At 43.8% G+C, this 18,542-nt stretch overlaps 1 protein-coding gene across 3 annotated transcripts in view; it reads left to right on the forward strand.

The window, feature by feature from the left end:
* The window catches only part of NHS (NHS actin remodeling regulator), a 278,573-nt gene that overhangs the window by 220,788 nt on the left and 39,243 nt on the right, over positions 1-18,542 (forward strand). Inside the window, exon 1 of one of the 3 annotated variants that reach the window (XM_068268701.1) lies at positions 5,107-5,293. The exons of the other annotated variants lie outside the window; for them this stretch is intronic. Within the exon in view, the coding sequence (XP_068124802.1) occupies positions 5,260-5,293 (34 nt within the window). The 5' untranslated portion in view covers positions 5,107-5,259. Of the gene's footprint in view, positions 1-5,106; positions 5,294-18,542 lie in introns of those variants that run through there. 3 annotated transcript variants of the gene reach the window in all.

Below are 18,542 nucleotides of genomic sequence, written 5' to 3' on the forward strand. Positions count from 1 at the left end.
TAGTGTGAGAGCCATACCTACACAGTCTATTCTATGGAGCTGAACTCCCCATCAGAAAAAAATCTTTGCAAGATGCTGCACACACAGATGCTGTACAGACACAAAAGATCAGTATCTGTAAAAGATCTGTTCCTGCAAAAGATCCATTCCTGCAAATTGCATTCATTGGGCCTGATTCACAATGCGGTGCAAAGTGTTTGCACGCCTGTGAAAAGCCCTTTATCACGCCTAAACTCAGTTTAGGCATGATAAAATGAAACTTGCGCGAAATTCCCGCACGCAAAGTTTTGCGCAGCGCACAGTGCAGTGCGCGCGATGCGCCCATTAAACCCTATGGGCATTGCGCGCGGAATTGCAAAAACTTTGCGCGCCGGACTATGCGCGCGATAACCAGCACAAAGCGGTGCTAACTCAGAGGTGCAAAGGTTATCACGCCTAAAGTCTTTTAGGCGTGATAACTGAGTTATCACCTCTTTGTGAATCAGGCCCATAGTCTATGGGATCTGCAGATCATCATACACACCTTGTTTAACTGACATTCATCTGCAGATCAGACAATCATCTGCAGATCTGAAAATCCATCCTGGTGGATCTGATCTGCAGAAGATCTGCAGATGATCTTCAGATGATTGTCTGTTAAACAAGGTGTTTATGATGATCTGCAGATCCCATAGACCATGAATGCAATTTGCAGGAACGGATCTTTGCCAGGAACAGATCTTTTGCAGATACTGATCTTTTGTGTCTGTACAGCATGTTTGTGAGCCGCATCTTGCAAAGATTTTTTTCTGATGGGGAGTTCAGCTCCATAGTATAGAGTGTGTAGAAATGCTCTCATACTACATGAAGGGTGGTAAGATTGGTCTGTGATCTTTCATTTTCCAAAGACTATGGTCTGATGTGTGTATGCACCCTAACTGTGGTAGAAATTAGACTCTGAGGGACAGTTAGTTAGATGATTATATAGTTTGTAAAGCACGTTAGAAGATTATATTTATATAAATACATATTAATAATACATTTTCATTTCCTATTGGTTCCTGGTTTCGACTGACTCCTGAATTCCATTTAAATTCTCCCTTTAATTGTAGGTGTACATCTGAAGTGAAAAAAAAAAAAGTTAAATTCGTAGTGGGAAGCTTCTGGATAGTCCAGAGGCTTCCTAAATCTGCTAACAGTCCACCATTCCAGCGCAGGGACCCTCTCTATATCAGGCCTGGTCAAACTACGGCCCACTAGCCAGAATCATCCCATGACCGCTATGAATCCAGAAAGGTGATAGAGGGCGGGATTCCCTTCTCTCTACCGCCGTCCATTCACAAATACTTGCAGTGCACATACAAGGGAAGAACTTACCCAATCGCACTCTCCAGCGTTGACCTCCATGGCAACGGCAGCATCGTGTGACCTGTGATCAGTACGTACCAGCGTGTCACACAACTCCGCTGTTGTCTTGCAGATCGCCACTGAAAAGTGCGATTTGGTAAGTTACCACTCAATCTCTCCCCATGCACCCGATGAGGCAGAGAGACAGACACTGTTACTGCGGGCCACATAGAGGAATGCAGCCTAATCAAAAAACGTTTGTCCACCCCTGCTCACCGTGAGTTGAGGTTTCTTCTGGTCAGGAGCAAAGAAAAAATGCAATGTATGAGCACCTTAATTTTACTGAGCATGTGCGAACCTTACTCACACATGCCCAGTCTGGATGGACTTGTCCACAGTCAGGAGTGCAGCCAAAGGATGAAGAGGGACCCTGTTCTGGAATGGTGGGCAGTTGAAACATCTGGACCTACTACTGAGGTAAGTATCTAACTATTTTTAATCACTTCAGGTGTGCTTTAAAGAGTACCCAAGGTGACATGTGACATGATGAGATAAAGGTGTATGTACAATGTAAAACATATTAATAACCAGGCTGTTTTTCTTTGTTTATTTAGCTGCCTCCATTAGTTAAGTAGCAGGATAAATACAATTGTTTATCTTTTCAGTTTATTTTCACCCTGGGTTCACTTTAAGTTTTTACTCTGTTTTGTTACACCTCTAAGGGCAATAGGGATATCTTTAAAGAAAATCTGTAATGAAAAAAAAAACCCTCTGAGGGATACTTACCTCAGGAGGGGGTAACCTCTGGATCCTAACGAGACTTCCCCTGTCCTCCGGTGTCCCGGCAATCCATCGCTGCAGCCCCCGAACAGTGGCGAGGTAAATATTTACCTACCGCGATCCTGCGCAGGCGCACTAGCAGCTCTCCATTCAGGCTAAGGCAGAACTAGCGAAACCCTATCGTATCCGCTCTGCTGCGCAGGCGCGAGTGCTTTGCATCTGCGCAGTAGAGCGGATACGATTGGGTTTGGTTATTTCTACCTTAGCCGAACAAAGAGCCACTAATGCGCCTGCACAAGACCGCAGAGAAGTAAATATTACTTGCGACTTCACACCCTTGTCAAGCCTTGTCAAGGGACTTTCGGCTGAGCCATCGCTGGATTCCCTCAAGCTGCAGAGGACGGGGAAGCCTCATTGGGACCCTGAAGCAATAGCAAGGTGATCTATTTTTTGGCCCAAATTTCCTGGCACCCTTTTTGCATGTATGTCACACAAATGATAGTGAAAAGCAACTTATCAATGGTGACAGGACAGAAGGCAACGGAAAAAGCCTAGGATTGCATAACTTTTTCAATAACAGAAAGCCTTTTTTTTTTCCAATATTCTTTCAAAGCATACTATACGCAAGGGAAACTGGCATGTAAAGAAGAATAACCGAGATGAGGTACTTTTATTTAAAACATCTTAGAAGTCTCAGTTAGGGCAGATCATCCAGCTGTGAACTTGCAGCTATTTAACATGTATGGTCTTTTCTCTTCCAAGAAGAAAAAAATTAGACTTTGAAAGCGAACTTAAAGGGGAACTGAAGAGAGAGGTATATGGAGGCTGCCATGTTTATTTCCTTTTAAGCAATACCAGTTGCCTGGCAGCCCTGCTGATCCTCTGCCTCTAATACTATTAGCCACAGCCCCTGAACAAGCATGCAGCAGATCAGGTGTTTCTGACTTTAAAGTCAGATCTGACAAGACTAGCTGCATGCTTGTTTCTGGTGTTATTCAGATACTACTGCAGAGAAATAGACCAGCAGGGCTGCCAGGCAACTGGTGTTGATTAAAAGGAAATAAATATGGCAGCCTCTGTATACCTCTTACTTCAGTTCCCCTTTAAAGCACACCTGAAGTAAGAGGGGTACAGAGGCTGTCATATTTATTTCCTTTTAAGCAAAGCAAATTGCTTGGCTTTCCTGCTGATCCTGTGCCTCCAATACTTTTAGCCAACAAGCATGCACATCAGGAGTTTCTGACTGAAATTTGCCACATGCATGCTTAAAGAGAAACTCTGACCAAGAATTGAACTTTATCCCAATCAGTAGCTGATACGCTACAAGACAAATCTATTGCATTTCACAAACAGACCATCAGGGGGCGCTGTATGCCTGATTTTATGATGAAACCCCTCCCACAAGAAACTCTGGTACCGCGGTACTCTGGGCAAACTGCCACAATGTAACAATGTTCACAAACAGGTAATGGCTATTTACAGCTGTCTGTAACAGCCAAAACAGCTAGGAGCAGCTACATAACATGCCCACAGTAAAAATGTCACCATGTGATAAATGTCAGAATGTAAATCTGGGAGAGGAAAGATTTTACAATGAGCAAACACTGACTAAATCATTTATACATAATTATTGTAAAAATGAAGCACTTTTTTTATTACATTATTTTCACTGGAGTTCCTCTTTAAAGGAGTTATCAGGGCTTTCAAAAGAAAATAAAGGCTACTTACCGGGAGCTTCCTCCAGCCCCAAGCTCCCAGGACCTCCCTCGCCGCACCTCTGCGCGCAGCCGTTCGCCGGAGCTCCGTCCCGGTCCCCGGCGATTACGTCAGAGCGACCTCCAGGTCGCTCTGTACTGCACCTGCGCGAGCGGCGCTGTCAATCACCGCCACGTGGGCTGGAGAGGACTGCGCAGGCGCAAAGCTCTGACGTCATCGCCGGGGACCGGGACGGAGCTCCGGCGAGCGGCTGCGCGCAGAGGTGCGGCAAGGGAGGTCCTGGGAGCTTGGGGCTGGAGGATAATTTTCTTTTGAAAGCCCGGATAACTCCTTTAAGGTGTGTGATTCACACACTATTGGCGCATAAAAGATCAAATGGACGCCAGGCAATGTGTATTGTTTAAAAAGAAATAAATATGGAAGCCTCCATATCCCTCTCACTTTAGGTGTCCTTTAAAGAGAATCCAAGGCAGAGTGAAATAAAAAATATGAGATACTTACCTAAGAAGAGGGAAACCTCTGGATCCCCATTCAGACCACCAACGCTGTTCAGGACCCTCCAGAAGTTGACCCCGCCCCTCTTCATGCCCGTGCTGCACCAGAGTGAGTACGGCTGCATCCACACATTAGCTCTGGCTTAGTGCATAGTATCCGCTCAGGTGGATGTGTACCGGGGTCCGCGCACGGCAATGGTGAGGACCAGGAGGAAGGTAAGTATCCAATTTTTATTTTACTTTCTCTGCCTCAGGTACAATTTAAATATTGATTGCTACATAGCAGTGGAGACGATTGTGATCTGGTATTCTTTGTGTGATAAATATACTGTAATTTGAATCATTTCCATCACACTGCGTGTATTAAGTGATTGGGCTTCTGTACCGGCAATTTTTCTTTAGTTTTGTAGCTGAATAGTTGGCAGCATTCTAAACATGAATTTCCTCCAGCTGAGTTAATGAATGGTATGTAGTGTAAAGCATAACAAGCATGCAAGTGTCATTTCTGATAATGATAGTGTCCTGTCACAAGCTGCAACATGAAACCAGCCCTTTAAATCCCTTCTGACAGTAGAGAGATCACCAAAGCACAGTAGTGAGTTAACAGCCCTGAGTGATTGAGGGTAAAAGCTCTGGGATTATTGCTCACTGTTCTGATTTGCCATTCTGCTGGACTGTGAAGAGATTAGAAGGACCAAATTCTTGGGCTGAACCATCTGGAGATCTGGCAGGGGAGTCATTGGGGTTAGCAGATGTTTGGACTTGAACATACCATGACTACCCCAGCAGGTAATTCTGCATGACCCCCTTTCGTGCTTAAAGCAGGTCAGCCTGTATACAGACATTGCAAATCACTGGGACTTAGTGCATATTATGGATATAAGAAGAGAAGCCTCTTGTGTATTGGAATGCGTCCTAAAAAAGCACAGCTGAAATCTCCACCATGGTCCTGGGATGCTGTTTTCTCCGAAATGGAGGTATTTGGCTTTAAATACTATAATGTATTGAATTGTTTATGTTGTGAGGCTATTTATAATCCACTGCATAGTTCTATGGAAAGCTTGAGACAGTGAGGAACAATTTGCAGGACTCATATATCAATAAATCTCATGTAACATAAAAGGGATTGTAAGTCCATCTGTATACAGACACATAGAAACATGTCTGGGTGAAGAGTCTATCTGATGTGAAGGAGATGGAAATGAATATACAAGCAGGTCAGTCGCTGCAGGATGAATTCTTGGCATGCAGTGGCTGTTGATTAGGAGTCAGATAAACAGTAGTATGTTATTTATGGCTGGTCTGCTAGTTAAATCGTGCTGAGGAAAGAATTAAGCAGGGCGTAGCTGAATTCTAATGGCCCCACAAACTTGGGGCTTTTTTTTTCTTTTATTATTATTCTGTTTTGAATAGATCTCTGCGGGACATTAAAAGGTTCCTGGTCTATTTTTCCACGTATAATGAATGCAGATGCCAACTGCATGGTAAACTGTTGTTAGGATGCAATACCACTAAGCAGTAGCAAAATAGAATGTTGTCTGAAAAGCTGAAAATGCTACATCCGAGGTATCATTTATAAAACCAATCCATTTTATTGTGAGTTGCAAGGGGCATGGAAGTGAATTTACGGGTGCTGGAGTAGCGAAAAATGCGCAGAAGAATTGATCGCAAAATCTGGTTGCTGCGAATGCATGCCACTTTGTGAAAGCCAGTTTAATATAAATATGAAGTAGACCAGGTATGTCATACCTGCACAGGAAACCAATATTGGGTATATTTGGTCACATAATGTTGGCAGTTTGCTGTGCATAATAATAATAAGGCAAAAAAAATCTCAATGTGGACTGTTGTAGTATATTAGGAAAAATACAAATACTTGACGTACTACTATATTACAGTAGATTGTAATATTAAACATTTCCATGGTTACGTTCCATGTAGCATTGTAGCGGCTTGTTTAGTGAGTATCTGCCAGTTTAATTTATTATACTTTACACTGAGATTGGTATTTATTGACGTTTAAAGGGAAGGTCCAAGCAAAAAAAAAAAAATGAGATTCACTTACCTGGGGCTTCTACCAGCCCCATGCAGCCATCCTGTGCCCTCGTAGTCACTCACTGCTGCTCCAGTCCCCCGCTGGCAGCTTTCTGACCTCGGAGGTCAGGGCCAAATTGCGTACATTTTTACACATTCCCGCTAGTGCAGGAACATTAACACATACATTTTTACGCGTTAGTGGTGAAACGCGTACATTTTTGTTCCTGCACTAGCTGGAATGCGTAAAAATGTATGCAATGTGGCCCTGACCTCCGAGGTCAGAAAGCTGCCAGCGGGGAACTGGAGCAGCAGTGAGTGACTACGAGGGCACAGGATGGCTACATGGGGCTGGTAGAAGCCCCAGGTAAGTGAATCTCATTTTTTTTTTTTTTTGCTTGAACCTTCCCTTTAAGCCCATCTGTGGCTTGATTTGATGAGAGACAGTATAAGTATATCCATTTCCCCAGCACAGCTCAACTCTGACTCTGTCTCGTTCAGTGTTATTTGAAGCACTATACTGTTATGGACTATAATACTGGCCAAACACAATTCCATCTTTAAAAAAATATTTTTTTTTGCATTTGATTAGAATGATCATATTATAAATCATGTCCGATCGCATGTGTTCCTGTAAATGAAAATATCCACCTTTCAGAAGATCTCAATTTTACAACTGTCAATATTGATTTTCTGGAGAGAACAATTGATTCTCATCAAGGAAGATACATTTTGCATTTGATTTGTGGTATCAATGTAGTTGTTCTAAGGAACAATTTGGCTTGTATTCTGTATGGCTATCTTAACAACTATAATATAATCAAATGTCAGCTATATCACCTAATAAAATGTCTTTGTGTAGAAATTGAAGATCCAGCAATTTTTCATTGTGACTGTTCTATAATAACCAATGAGTCACAAAGCAAGTATAAAGATGTACAGGAAGTACTGGCTATATGTATGTTGTAACTGACAATGCTGTAGGTATAGATTGATGGTTTATAAGATACTATTTAGCAGTACAGTGGTGTAGTGGTTAGTGGTGTAGAGATTAGTACTTTTGCCTCGCAACACTAGAATGCTAAGTTTATCTCCCAGCATGAACATTATCTGCATGGTGACTGTATGTTCTCCTCATGTAAGTGTGTCCTCTGGTCTCTCTGAACATACATATTGGTAGGTTAATTGGCTTCCCCAGTAAGAAATTGCCCCTAGACCATGGCAGGGGTAGCAGATTATGAATGGGGTACACAAATGCATAGTATACACTTGACCAGGGTTGCTATTAGTGGCTGCTGCTCTCCATAGCTGTCCATGCATTTTGAGGTTTTCAGGAAAAATGTGCTTGTAAAATGTTTGTTTTTTTATTTAATTTCCACTCCTATTCAGATGCACATGTGACACCTCACCAGCCTAGCTACATAATGGGGAACTGACACAGCCATAGTGAGGTAATGTGCACCATAGCAATAAAGTCAGTAATCACTCAGGACTTAGGGACTGGGTAAAGAACGGAGTGTAGTGGTAGTGTTCCTCTTACTACAAGGCCACAAGCTCCCAAAGGGGGGTCTGAGGTTCCGCCAATAAGTAAGGACTTGTCAGTAGTGCTTCGCTTGACCCTTCACAATTACCACAGTACATGCAATAATACCAGTGCTTATCTTCAGTGGATCACGCTGCTCCTAGATTACCAATCCGAATATGTCCACACTATTTTAATAGCAGTTACGATCACTCTTCAACCATCTGTTTTCTTGTTTCCAAGATAGCAGTTAGAGGAAACACCTTAAATGTAGGCAAACAAAATGCATATTGTGTAGCCAGTCTTTAATCAAAGCTATCACCCTTCAGTGACAGGCATACTTTCCACAAACAGGGAGTGCATACATAGAAGGGGTCCACCACCTGTAGGCTCAGGTACTCCCCCCCCCCCCCCCCCATATGTCCCTGCTCACCAAATAGTTGCTTTAGCCTACAGCCACTATCTGCCACCCGGGCTTTCCACACAGATACCTTCTGCAAGCAAACTCACATAGAATTGACCATGTGTAAAACCACTTTTTTAATACTTAGATTAAAATCAGTAATGCCCGTACATTTTTTTAAAAAGATAAACAGCATTGTATGTCACCATCTCCTCATCTAGATAGAATTTCAGCGTCTAGCATCTTCTTCCCCTCATAGACTCAGTGTGTGCGTCCCTTGGCGCCATCCTACCGGTTTCATTATGTCACATGACTCATCAGGGGCACCTAGAATCTCCTTGTGAGGAAACGCGGAAAAACAGCCGCAAACACTCAGGGTAAGGCGGCTGTTTCCACGTCTGACATGACAGCGCAACGCGGAGAAACCGCCGCTTGCCGCATGGGCAGAGTGGCGGAATCCATGTTGGACGCGGCGGAATCCGCGTTGGATGCGGCGGAATCCGCGTTGGGTGCAGCGGATTCCGCGCAAGACAAGGTCACTGACAGCATGGGGGAACGCGGGGAAGCTGTCGCCTGCTCGGAAAGCAGTACGGCGGGCCCCGCATTCAATTCAGCACATACATTGCAGAACATGTCTGGTGTGGCTGGGACTGATAGTCCACACAGGTTCAGAAGGATGCGTGCGCGCACTAAGAGGCAGAACTTATATGGCAGCCAGAAAAGGGTCAGCTGACCAAGCTGGTCAGTTGACAGCTCTGCTCCCTTTCATTGGTGCAGCACTTAGGGAGGGGCTGGAGAATGTTTTAGTATATATACTGCTGGCTGTTCATTTGCTGGTTGTCTGGCGTTGCGATCACACTGTGGTAGCACTCAGACCTGTCTGTATCTGTGTTCTAGCATAGTTTCCAAAGGTGTTGACGGCCACGGATCTCACACCTTAGCGTTAGGAAATTATACTGTATTATCTGTTATGACCTTCTGCTTGCCTGACTATTCTTCTGAACTCTGATCCTGTACCTTGCTATTCTGATACTCTGTTGCCGAACACCGGCTTACCCTTAGACTCTGCATCTGCCTCCTGATTCTGTACCCCGATATATCTGATACCCTGTTGCCGAACCCTGCCTGTTTACTAGACTCCGCTTCTGCCTTCTGAATCTGTACTGTATCTGTCTGTGTGGTAACAACTAGGCTTGTCCGACCGCGAGAACCGACCTTACTGTTAGAGGCGGTTGCCAGTCCTGGTAGTGACACTTCCTCCTAAGTGTCACCCTCGTTTTTGTCCTTCCTGCTTCCAGCCGGACTCCTCCCCCCGGGAGAGTCCTGGGCCTCTGAAGGAATTGTGCAGTACTCCTTACTGCTCTGAGGGTTAGTCCTCTAAGTATTACTGTTGTACCAATCACTCAGGTTAGCAAATATATCTGATTATCGGTGATACTGCAGATCATCAATAATCAGGTATATATCTGTATTCCCAGTGATACTGCAGATCACCGGTAATCAGATCCTCTCTGTGTTTCACCGATCGTTACACTCCTAGAAGAAAACTTAGGAGGAAAAGTGAATTAGAACAGGCCCATTATCTGAAAGCAGAGTATTTAGAGAGAACACACCGGAAGGTTTGTATGTAAGATTACAGACAACTATTGATGATGATGTGGCTGCAAGAATGTTGGCATTATCATCACTTCTGTGATGATAATGGTTCTGTGAGAGCAAATTGAATGCACTGAGATGGTGCTGCAATATTAGCCATGTGGTGTTACTGACCACATTGTTAAACTAGGCACATGCTAAGGAAAGCTGTTTTCAGACAGGATATACCCTCCATCATATGCAGCTGAAATGTCAGTACATTATAACAAGATGAAAGTCCCTTTCAGATATACCACCCAGCTAGAGGAGTTTTTCAGCCATAAGGATGGAATACTTAAACCACAGACATAAAATATGAGCTAATATATAAAATGTACAATTGATGTATTGATATATAGTTGCAACATTCATCTTAAATTCAGCCTCAAAGCTATAAAGCAAGGTGTGTTCTGAATTGAAGGGTGTTTTCTTTATTCCTTTATAAAACCAAAGTAAAAATTATGCTTTGACTGGGTAAGGCAAACTGATGGCTCAGCAGATTGTGCATAGGAGGCCCCATATAAATGAGGCAGCCCGGGCCAAGAAAAATCTCATATTTATGTAAACCACAGTCTTTGGATCAACTATAAAGACAAACCCATTAAGTACATTATTCACAGTCAGCCACAAATGTTAAGATTTCTTCTATCTGATTGCTGTTCTCTGTTTTTGTTATGGAGATGTTGGTTAGCTCAAGAATTAATCATTCGGATATTTCACACAACGGATAGTACAATTTTAGTCATTACAGAAAATATTCACAATTTCCTGAATCCATATCCTTTTTTTTCTACCCATCAATTCATAAGAATAACAAAAATGAGCAGTGGCTGGATAGTGTACTGGTAAAGGGCTCTGCCTCTGACACAGGAGACCAGGGTTCATATCTCGGCTCTCCTTGTTCATAAGTCCAGTTCTTCCTTTCAGTAAGTTCAGCACCTATTCAGTAAGGAGTTCTTGGGCAAAACTCTCTAACACTGCTACTGCCTACTGAGTGTGCCCTAGTGGCTGCAGCTCTGGTGTTTGTTTGTGCTGTTTAACATTTTTTTTTGCTGGCAAAAGTAGCTCCTCTGCAAATGATAACCAACCTGGCTTGGTGGTGCTGTACAGTGGATATGGCATAAGGAAACCCTAGCCCAAATGTAAAACGAGACATAAGCTTAAAACATACACTTGGTAAGAGGCATCACGTATGAATAATTCCTGAGGCTCAATTTGCGAATTAGTAATAACAGTGCAGACACTCATATCCGCAAATGGCATAAAGGGATTTTCAATATTAGTTCATGCAGAAAAGCTACATCTGCATGCTGGCAGTAACAATTGTCTGTGATCTAATGTACATGGTCTCATGTGAATGATAAACACCTAGAGACGGATCTGCCAGGACAGATAATTTATTGTTCCTCAGAAAAGTTATTGGTCATTTTCTTTTCTTCCTTGGGCTGCTTTTCAACCAATGATTGTCTGACAAGTGTCAATGATTGTTTGTTTCTTGTTTTTATTCAGCATGTGTACAAGGCTTTATTGTACATATATTTGTGTGTTTGTATGTGTGAAAATAAGGGCCGTTTTACACTTACCGCATTGCGTCGTGTTACTCTTTTTTTACTTTTCTGGTCTAGTGCCGTGTGATTATCCCATATTGCATCACGCCAAGTCTAAAAGGGCACTAAATATATTGTTGTACCTTTGCTCTTTTATTGCAGCTTGTTTATTTCTGTAGCATTTGCTGAAGAGTGGTGGCACTTCCTGTATACGGTAGAAAAGAAAATTCAGTACCTCACAGCCCCTGTCACCTGCCAGAAACATTGATTCGCCTGTTTTTTTTTTTTGCACACCACTGTTGATATGTTAGGTGTTCCAATTAAGTAATGACTTGTTTTGGGTAGATGTGAGGTAAAGAGGGAATCCCTGTTCCTGTCAGCAAACTTAGGCCTAAAACATGGGCAGCTGACAGCTGTGTGTTCTCTTTCTGTCAGCTGCTCCCATAGATGTAGTAGGTGCCTGCATGCTGAAGAACATCAGGCTCTCCATACTGGTATAAAACCAGGCTTACACATGCCATCCTGGAGCACAGTCTATGGGTTGTGGAAGCCAGGGCTAGAGGGGTTTTTCATCCGCCCAGAGAGACGCTGGATCCAGCCTGATCTGGGTACTGCCCTTTTGGGTCTATTGCCAAGCGCTATTCTACCTTCATTACAATTTGTAAAAATCCACAGGGGAATTGCACACCTACCACAAAGGTGCAGGATCAGAAATGTCCAATAGTAAAATCGAGATAATCCGCACACTTCATATGAACCAAGTTCAAAGTTTAATCAGAACATCATGACACAAGCCATTCCATCCACCAACGATTCGTTTCGGGGCCGCGCAGGGTCCCCTTTGTCAAGGCAACAAAGCACAGAATGGTGACATCGTGTATAACATCAAAGACCTCTTATAAGCATTACCCCAGTTAATGAACCCCTCCCCCTCCTCATTCAGTACAGCTGCTGCAGGAAAACATTACCATATGTAAACACAACCCTGCACCCTAATGATCTAAGACCTCCCAGAGATACTTATACCTGCAGGATGATTCAGATAACACAAAAATCACATTTACCTATTGCCACGAGCCCAAAGACATCTCATTCCTTACCATGTAATGCAGGCACTTGGAAAAAAGAACAGTGCGTGCGGGCGGAAGTCCCGCCTCTCAGACAGCGGGGGAGCAGGCCCGGCTTGTGTACCTGGCTGGACACAGCCAATGTCACTCACTCCCATGCCTGCTCCTCCCCGCTTCCTACGTATGACGCTGCGCAGAAAGGCTGCGCAGAGCTCAAGTGCTTATTGGTCGGTGCTGCGGACAGCACCGCCCCCCCACGTGACCCTAAAGAAAAACGTATTTGGCCAACAATAGAGCGCTGTCATGGCGACATGACGCCCCCTATGAGGAGGCGCCGTCACCATGGTAGCCTGCCCAAACAAGCACGCCAAGGAAGAAAAACGTGCTTGCATATGCGCAAGGGCACAAGGGCCCACCCCCTGGCGTCAGTTGCCATGGCAACAACAGTCAGGGGAAGAGTGATACAGCGGTACGCTAAGAACAGGGCAAAAAATTAAAGTCTGCAATTTGCAGAGAGGGGGTGACACTGTACTACACAAGGGAATGGCGCGTGCGAGGGCAAAGCATGGCAATAGGCAATTTTAAAGTACCAATATGCACAAACCCACAGCGGACTGATGAAAGAGCACCTAGGAGTGAGAACAAAAGGAAAAAGGGTACTACTTACAAACCACCACAAAGAAAGTAAGGAAGACACCACGTGAACAAGACGGACAGGATACCTCAAGCCAAGGAAAGGTAAAGTTACCTGCAATATAAAAACAAGGACAACATGTTACATAATGTACATATCAATATACACCTGTAAGCATAAGTAAAATAACTCATCAGTATACCAGAGCACCCTTCATCTGTCAGAAAGGAAACAGGTTAGAGCATTAAAACTATTCAAACCTGCAGGCGCCACAGTATTAAGTGTGTATATCCAAAATGCCTCTCGTTGTAATAATAAACGTTTCCTATCACCTCCCCTTCTGGGTGTCTGAACCCATTCGATCACCATGCCCCTTAGGGCATGTACCTGATGCTTCTGCTCCAAAAAATGTAGTGCTACAGGTTTCGTAGAATCAGGGGTCTCACCTTTTTCGACCGTTTTATACATCGTGCGAATATCGCTGCGATGTCTTTGGAAACGTTTTTTGAACGGGCCCGTCGTCTTGCCCACATACGCCATGCCACAAGGGCATTTTAGCATGTAGACAACATGGTCGGTGTCACAGTTCACATAATCACGTATGGCATATTTCTTGCCACTATGTGGATGAGTAAAGGCACTGCCCGTGATGAGTGAGTTGCAGATATTACATTTGCAACACCTGTAACAACCCGTGCGTTCCGAAAATTTAAACGGTTTCCGCATATACTTCTGCCAGGGATCAGCCTGGACTAAAGTATTGCGGATGTTGCGACAATTTTTATACGCAAAAAGAGGTCTGTCTTTAACAACTGTCGTAAGTTTCTTGTCAGCCTGTAGAATCGTCTGATTCTTCAGGACTGAACTTTTAATCTGTTTTGCCAATGGTCCAAACGTCTGGACCAATGGTATACGTTCCTGGTTGTTTGGTGGCTTAGGGCCACCATCAAATCTCACCCATGCTTTACTCAAAGCTGCCGCGAGTACTGGTTCGGAGTACCCCCGCTCAAGAAACCTGCACCACATGGATTCAATTTGTGCATCCCGCTCATTGTCAGTATTACATATTCTCAGAACCCGAAGAAACTGAGAAATAGGTAATGAGTTGATCAAATGTGGGGGGTGGTAACTCTCTGCTCGCAACAAACTGTTGCGGTCAGTTGGCTTTTGGAATAAAGTTGTACAAAATCCCCCTTCTCCTTTACTAACCTGGACATCAAGGAATGCGATAGTATCGCTAGAGATCTCAATGTTAAACACAATACCATCCGCTACCCCATTAAGAAACAAAATGAATTCCTGCAGCCTGTCCAGGCCACCCTCCCACAACATAAACACGTCATCTATATATCTAAGCCATGTCTTCACCCCCTCGATATACAGCCTTTTGTATATCGAGGGGGTGAAGACATGGCTTAGATATATAGATGACGTGTTTATGTTGTGGGAGGGTGGCCTGGACAGGCTGCAGGAATTCATTTTGTTTCTTAATGGGGTAGCGGATGGTATTGTGTTTAACATTGAGATCTCTAGCGATACTATCGCATTCCTTGATGTCCAGGTTAGTAAAGGAGAAGGGGGATTTTGTACAACTTTATTCCAAAAGCCAACTGACCGCAACAGTTTGTTGCGAGCAGAGAGTTACCACCCCCCACATTTGATCAACTCATTACCTATTTCTCAGTTTCTTCGGGTTCTGAGAATATGTAATACTGACAATGAGCGGGATGCACAAATTGAATCCATGTGGTGCAGGTTTCTTGAGCGGGGGTACTCCGAACCAGTACTCGCGGCAGCTTTGAGTAAAGCATGGGTGAGATTTGATGGTGGCCCTAAGCCACCAAACAACCAGGAACGTATACCATTGGTCCAGACGTTTGGACCATTGGCAAAACAGATTAAAAGTTCAGTCCTGAAGAATCAGACGATTCTACAGGCTGACAAGAAACTTACGACAGTTGTTAAAGACAGACCTCTTTTTGCGTATAAAAATTGTCGCAACATCCGCAATACTTTAGTCCAGGCTGATCCCTGGCAGAAGTATATGCGGAAACCGTTTAAATTTTCGGAACGCACGGGTTGTTACAGGTGTTGCAAATGTAATATCTGCAACTCACTCATCACGGGCAGTGCCTTTACTCATCCACATAGTGGCAAGAAATATGCCATACGTGATTATGTGAACTGTGACACCGACCATGTTGTCTACATGCTAAAATGCCCTTGTGGCATGGCGTATGTGGGCAAGACGACGGGCCCGTTCAAAAAACGTTTCCAAAGACATCGCAGCGATATTCGCACGATGTATAAAACGGTCGAAAAAGGTGAGACCCCTGATTCTACGAAACCTGTAGCACTACATTTTTTGGAGCAGAAGCATCAGGTACATGCCCTAAGGGGCATGGTGATCGAATGGGTTCAGACACCCAGAAGGGGAGGTGATAGGAAACGTTTATTATTACAACGAGAGGCATTTTGGATATACACACTTAATACTGTGGCGCCTGCAGGTTTGAATAGTTTTAATGCTCTAACCTGTTTCCTTTCTGACAGATGAAGGGTGCTCTGGTATACTGATGAGTTATTTTACTTATGCTTACAGGTGTATATTGATATGTACATTATGTAACATGTTGTCCTTGTTTTTATATTGCAGGTAACTTTACCTTTCCTTGGCTTGAGGTATCCTGTCCGTCTTGTTCACGTGGTGTCTTCCTTACTTTCTTTGTGGTGGTTTGTAAGTAGTACCCTTTTTCCTTTTGTTCTCACTCCTAGGTGCTCTTTCATCAGTCCGCTGTGGGTTTGTGCATATTGGTACTTTAAAATTGCCTATTGCCATGCTTTGCCCTCGCACGCGCCATTCCCTTGTGTAGTACAGTGTCACCCCCTCTCTGCAAATTGCAGACTTTAATTTTTTGCCCTGTTCTTAGCGTACCGCTGTATCACTCTTCCCCTGACTGTTGTTGCCATGGCAACTGACGCCAGGGGGTGGGCCCTTGTGCCCTTGCGCATATGCAAGCACGTTTTTCTTCCTTGGCGTGCTTGTTTGGGCAGGCTACCATGGTGACGGCGCCTCCTCATAGGGGGCGTCATGTCGCCATGACAGCGCTCTATTGTTGGCCAAATACGTTTTTCTTTAGGGTCACGTGGGGGGGCGGTGCTGTCCGCAGCACCGACCAATAAGCACTTGAGCTCTGCGCAGCCTTTCTGCGCAGCGTCATACGTAGGAAGCGGGGAGGAGCAGGCATGGGAGTGAGTGACATTGGCTGTGTCCAGCCAGGTACACAAGCCGGGCCTGCTCCCCCGCTGTCTGAGAGGCGGGACTTCCGCCCGCACGCACTGTTCTTTTTTCCAAGTGCCTGCATTACATGGTAAGGAATGAGATGTCTTTGGGCTCGTGGCAATAGGTAAATGTGATTTTTGTGTTATCTGAATCATCCTGCAGGTATAAGTATCTCTGGGAGGTCTTAGATCATTAGGGTGCAGGGTTGTGTTTACATATGGTAATGTTTTCCTGCAGCAGCTGTACTGAATGAGGAGGGGGAGGGGTTCATTAACTGGGGTAATGCTTATAAGAGGTCTTTGATGTTATACACGATGTCACCATTCTGTGCTTTGTTGCCTTGACAAAGGGGACCCTGCGCGGCCCCGAAACGAATCGTTGGTGGATGGAATGGCTTGTGTCATGATGTTCTGATTAAACTTTGAACTTGGTTCATATGAAGTGTGCGGATTATCTCGATTTTTTTCATTACAATTTGGGGGGCTACTATGCTATCCCACCAGACTCAAGTCTAGCTGACATTTAAAACCAATACAAATGCATTCCTGAATTTGTAATGAATTCCTTCTTCTTCAAGCTGCTACTTCTGACTGACCTTAGTTCACACTAACACATTGCGGAAAGCTCCATTCTCTGGCAAACACATCAAAGCATGAAATAAAGTGAGGACACACCACAGGCACCTATGATGGATACATTCGCTGAACATGAGCTGGCCATCACTGGTGCAGTCTCTGAAAGCTTCAAATACAGGGAGGTGCTAAAAATTGGGTTGGTGTACCACTTAGACTAGGCTTGATTTGTCTGGTACTTTATATAATAGTAGCCATGACCTTTTCATGTTTTGAACAGTGTTACATAAACTGGCAGAGTGATTGCTTGCCAACACCGACCTTCCTATAAATTAACAAATGGTCAAAAGGAGCCGCATCAGATGAGTGACGGAGAGGTGGATGAGATGAGCAGCAGAGTTCAGTAGGGACTGGAGAGGTGTCGGTCTGGTTTTTTGTAGACCTCAGAGTAGGGTGTTACAGTAGCCGAGACGGAATATGATTAGAGCATGTACAAGCATTTTAGTAGCCTCCTGTAACATGAATGGACGAATTCTGGAAATGTTTTTGAGATGGAAGTAGCAGGAGGTAATTAATGTGTTAATATGTGGTCCAAATGAGAGTGAAGAATCCAGGGTAATCTCCAGACAGTGAGTGTTAGGATTTGAGGTTATTGGGGTATTTTCTACTTTGCTGGTCACTATGGGTAAGAAAACAAGATGACATGAATGTAAAGCTTTACATTTCCCTTTGAAAATGAACACGGTCATTAATTATTGTTTGAATAAGATGTGGCCATTCTCTAGAAAAAAGTATGTTAATGGTTGCTGGGTTACAGGGGACGTTAGGTTAGGTAAACTCGTCTACAAGTTGACTGGTAATTGATCACTGTGGTTTATCTAGGTTTACCTTGTAGGTCCTGATAAAATACACAATGAAATGCCCTTTTTACTGGCACTATTGACTGTTACAACACTGGGCATTTGTGAATGGAAGGATGACACAAAAACAAGAGCAGCGAAGATATATATTGTGGAGGTAATGTTTACATTGCATGAAAAGCCTCTATCAGGCTATTGCACTACTCTACCTATTCTGGTTCTATACATCACAGAGATCTGTCTGGGAATTGTCACATCTTTCACAGTAGATTTAAAAGCTGAATACTTTTGTTGTGAAGCATTTGCAATGTATTCCAAAGAAGTAATTTAAGCTAATTGACCAATTCTGCTTTCTATTAGAATAGATCAACGGTATAAGGAAATGATTGAAAAGGTTGAACTTCGGTGAAGATTGGCCTTTTCTTAAAGAGGAGCTGTTAGGTATAAGGTCTCAGAGAAAATAAACACATATATCAGTAGCTAAAGATTGGCTGTACTTACATTACATATGCATTTCACTGTCCACGTTTGGATTTCACAGAATTTGTATATAGTATATGCAGAGATAGATGCTCCTGACAGCTCATGGCAGGCTCCATGTTTTTCTGTCAAATGTGTCGTCATGTCCTGCCTGCTTCCTGATCACAGATAAGCTCGTACTTGAACAAC

The sequence above is a fragment of the Hyperolius riggenbachi genome, chromosome 2 (assembly GCF_040937935.1).
Source record: "Hyperolius riggenbachi isolate aHypRig1 chromosome 2, aHypRig1.pri, whole genome shotgun sequence".
Taxonomy (NCBI): Eukaryota; Metazoa; Chordata; class Amphibia; order Anura; family Hyperoliidae; genus Hyperolius; species Hyperolius riggenbachi.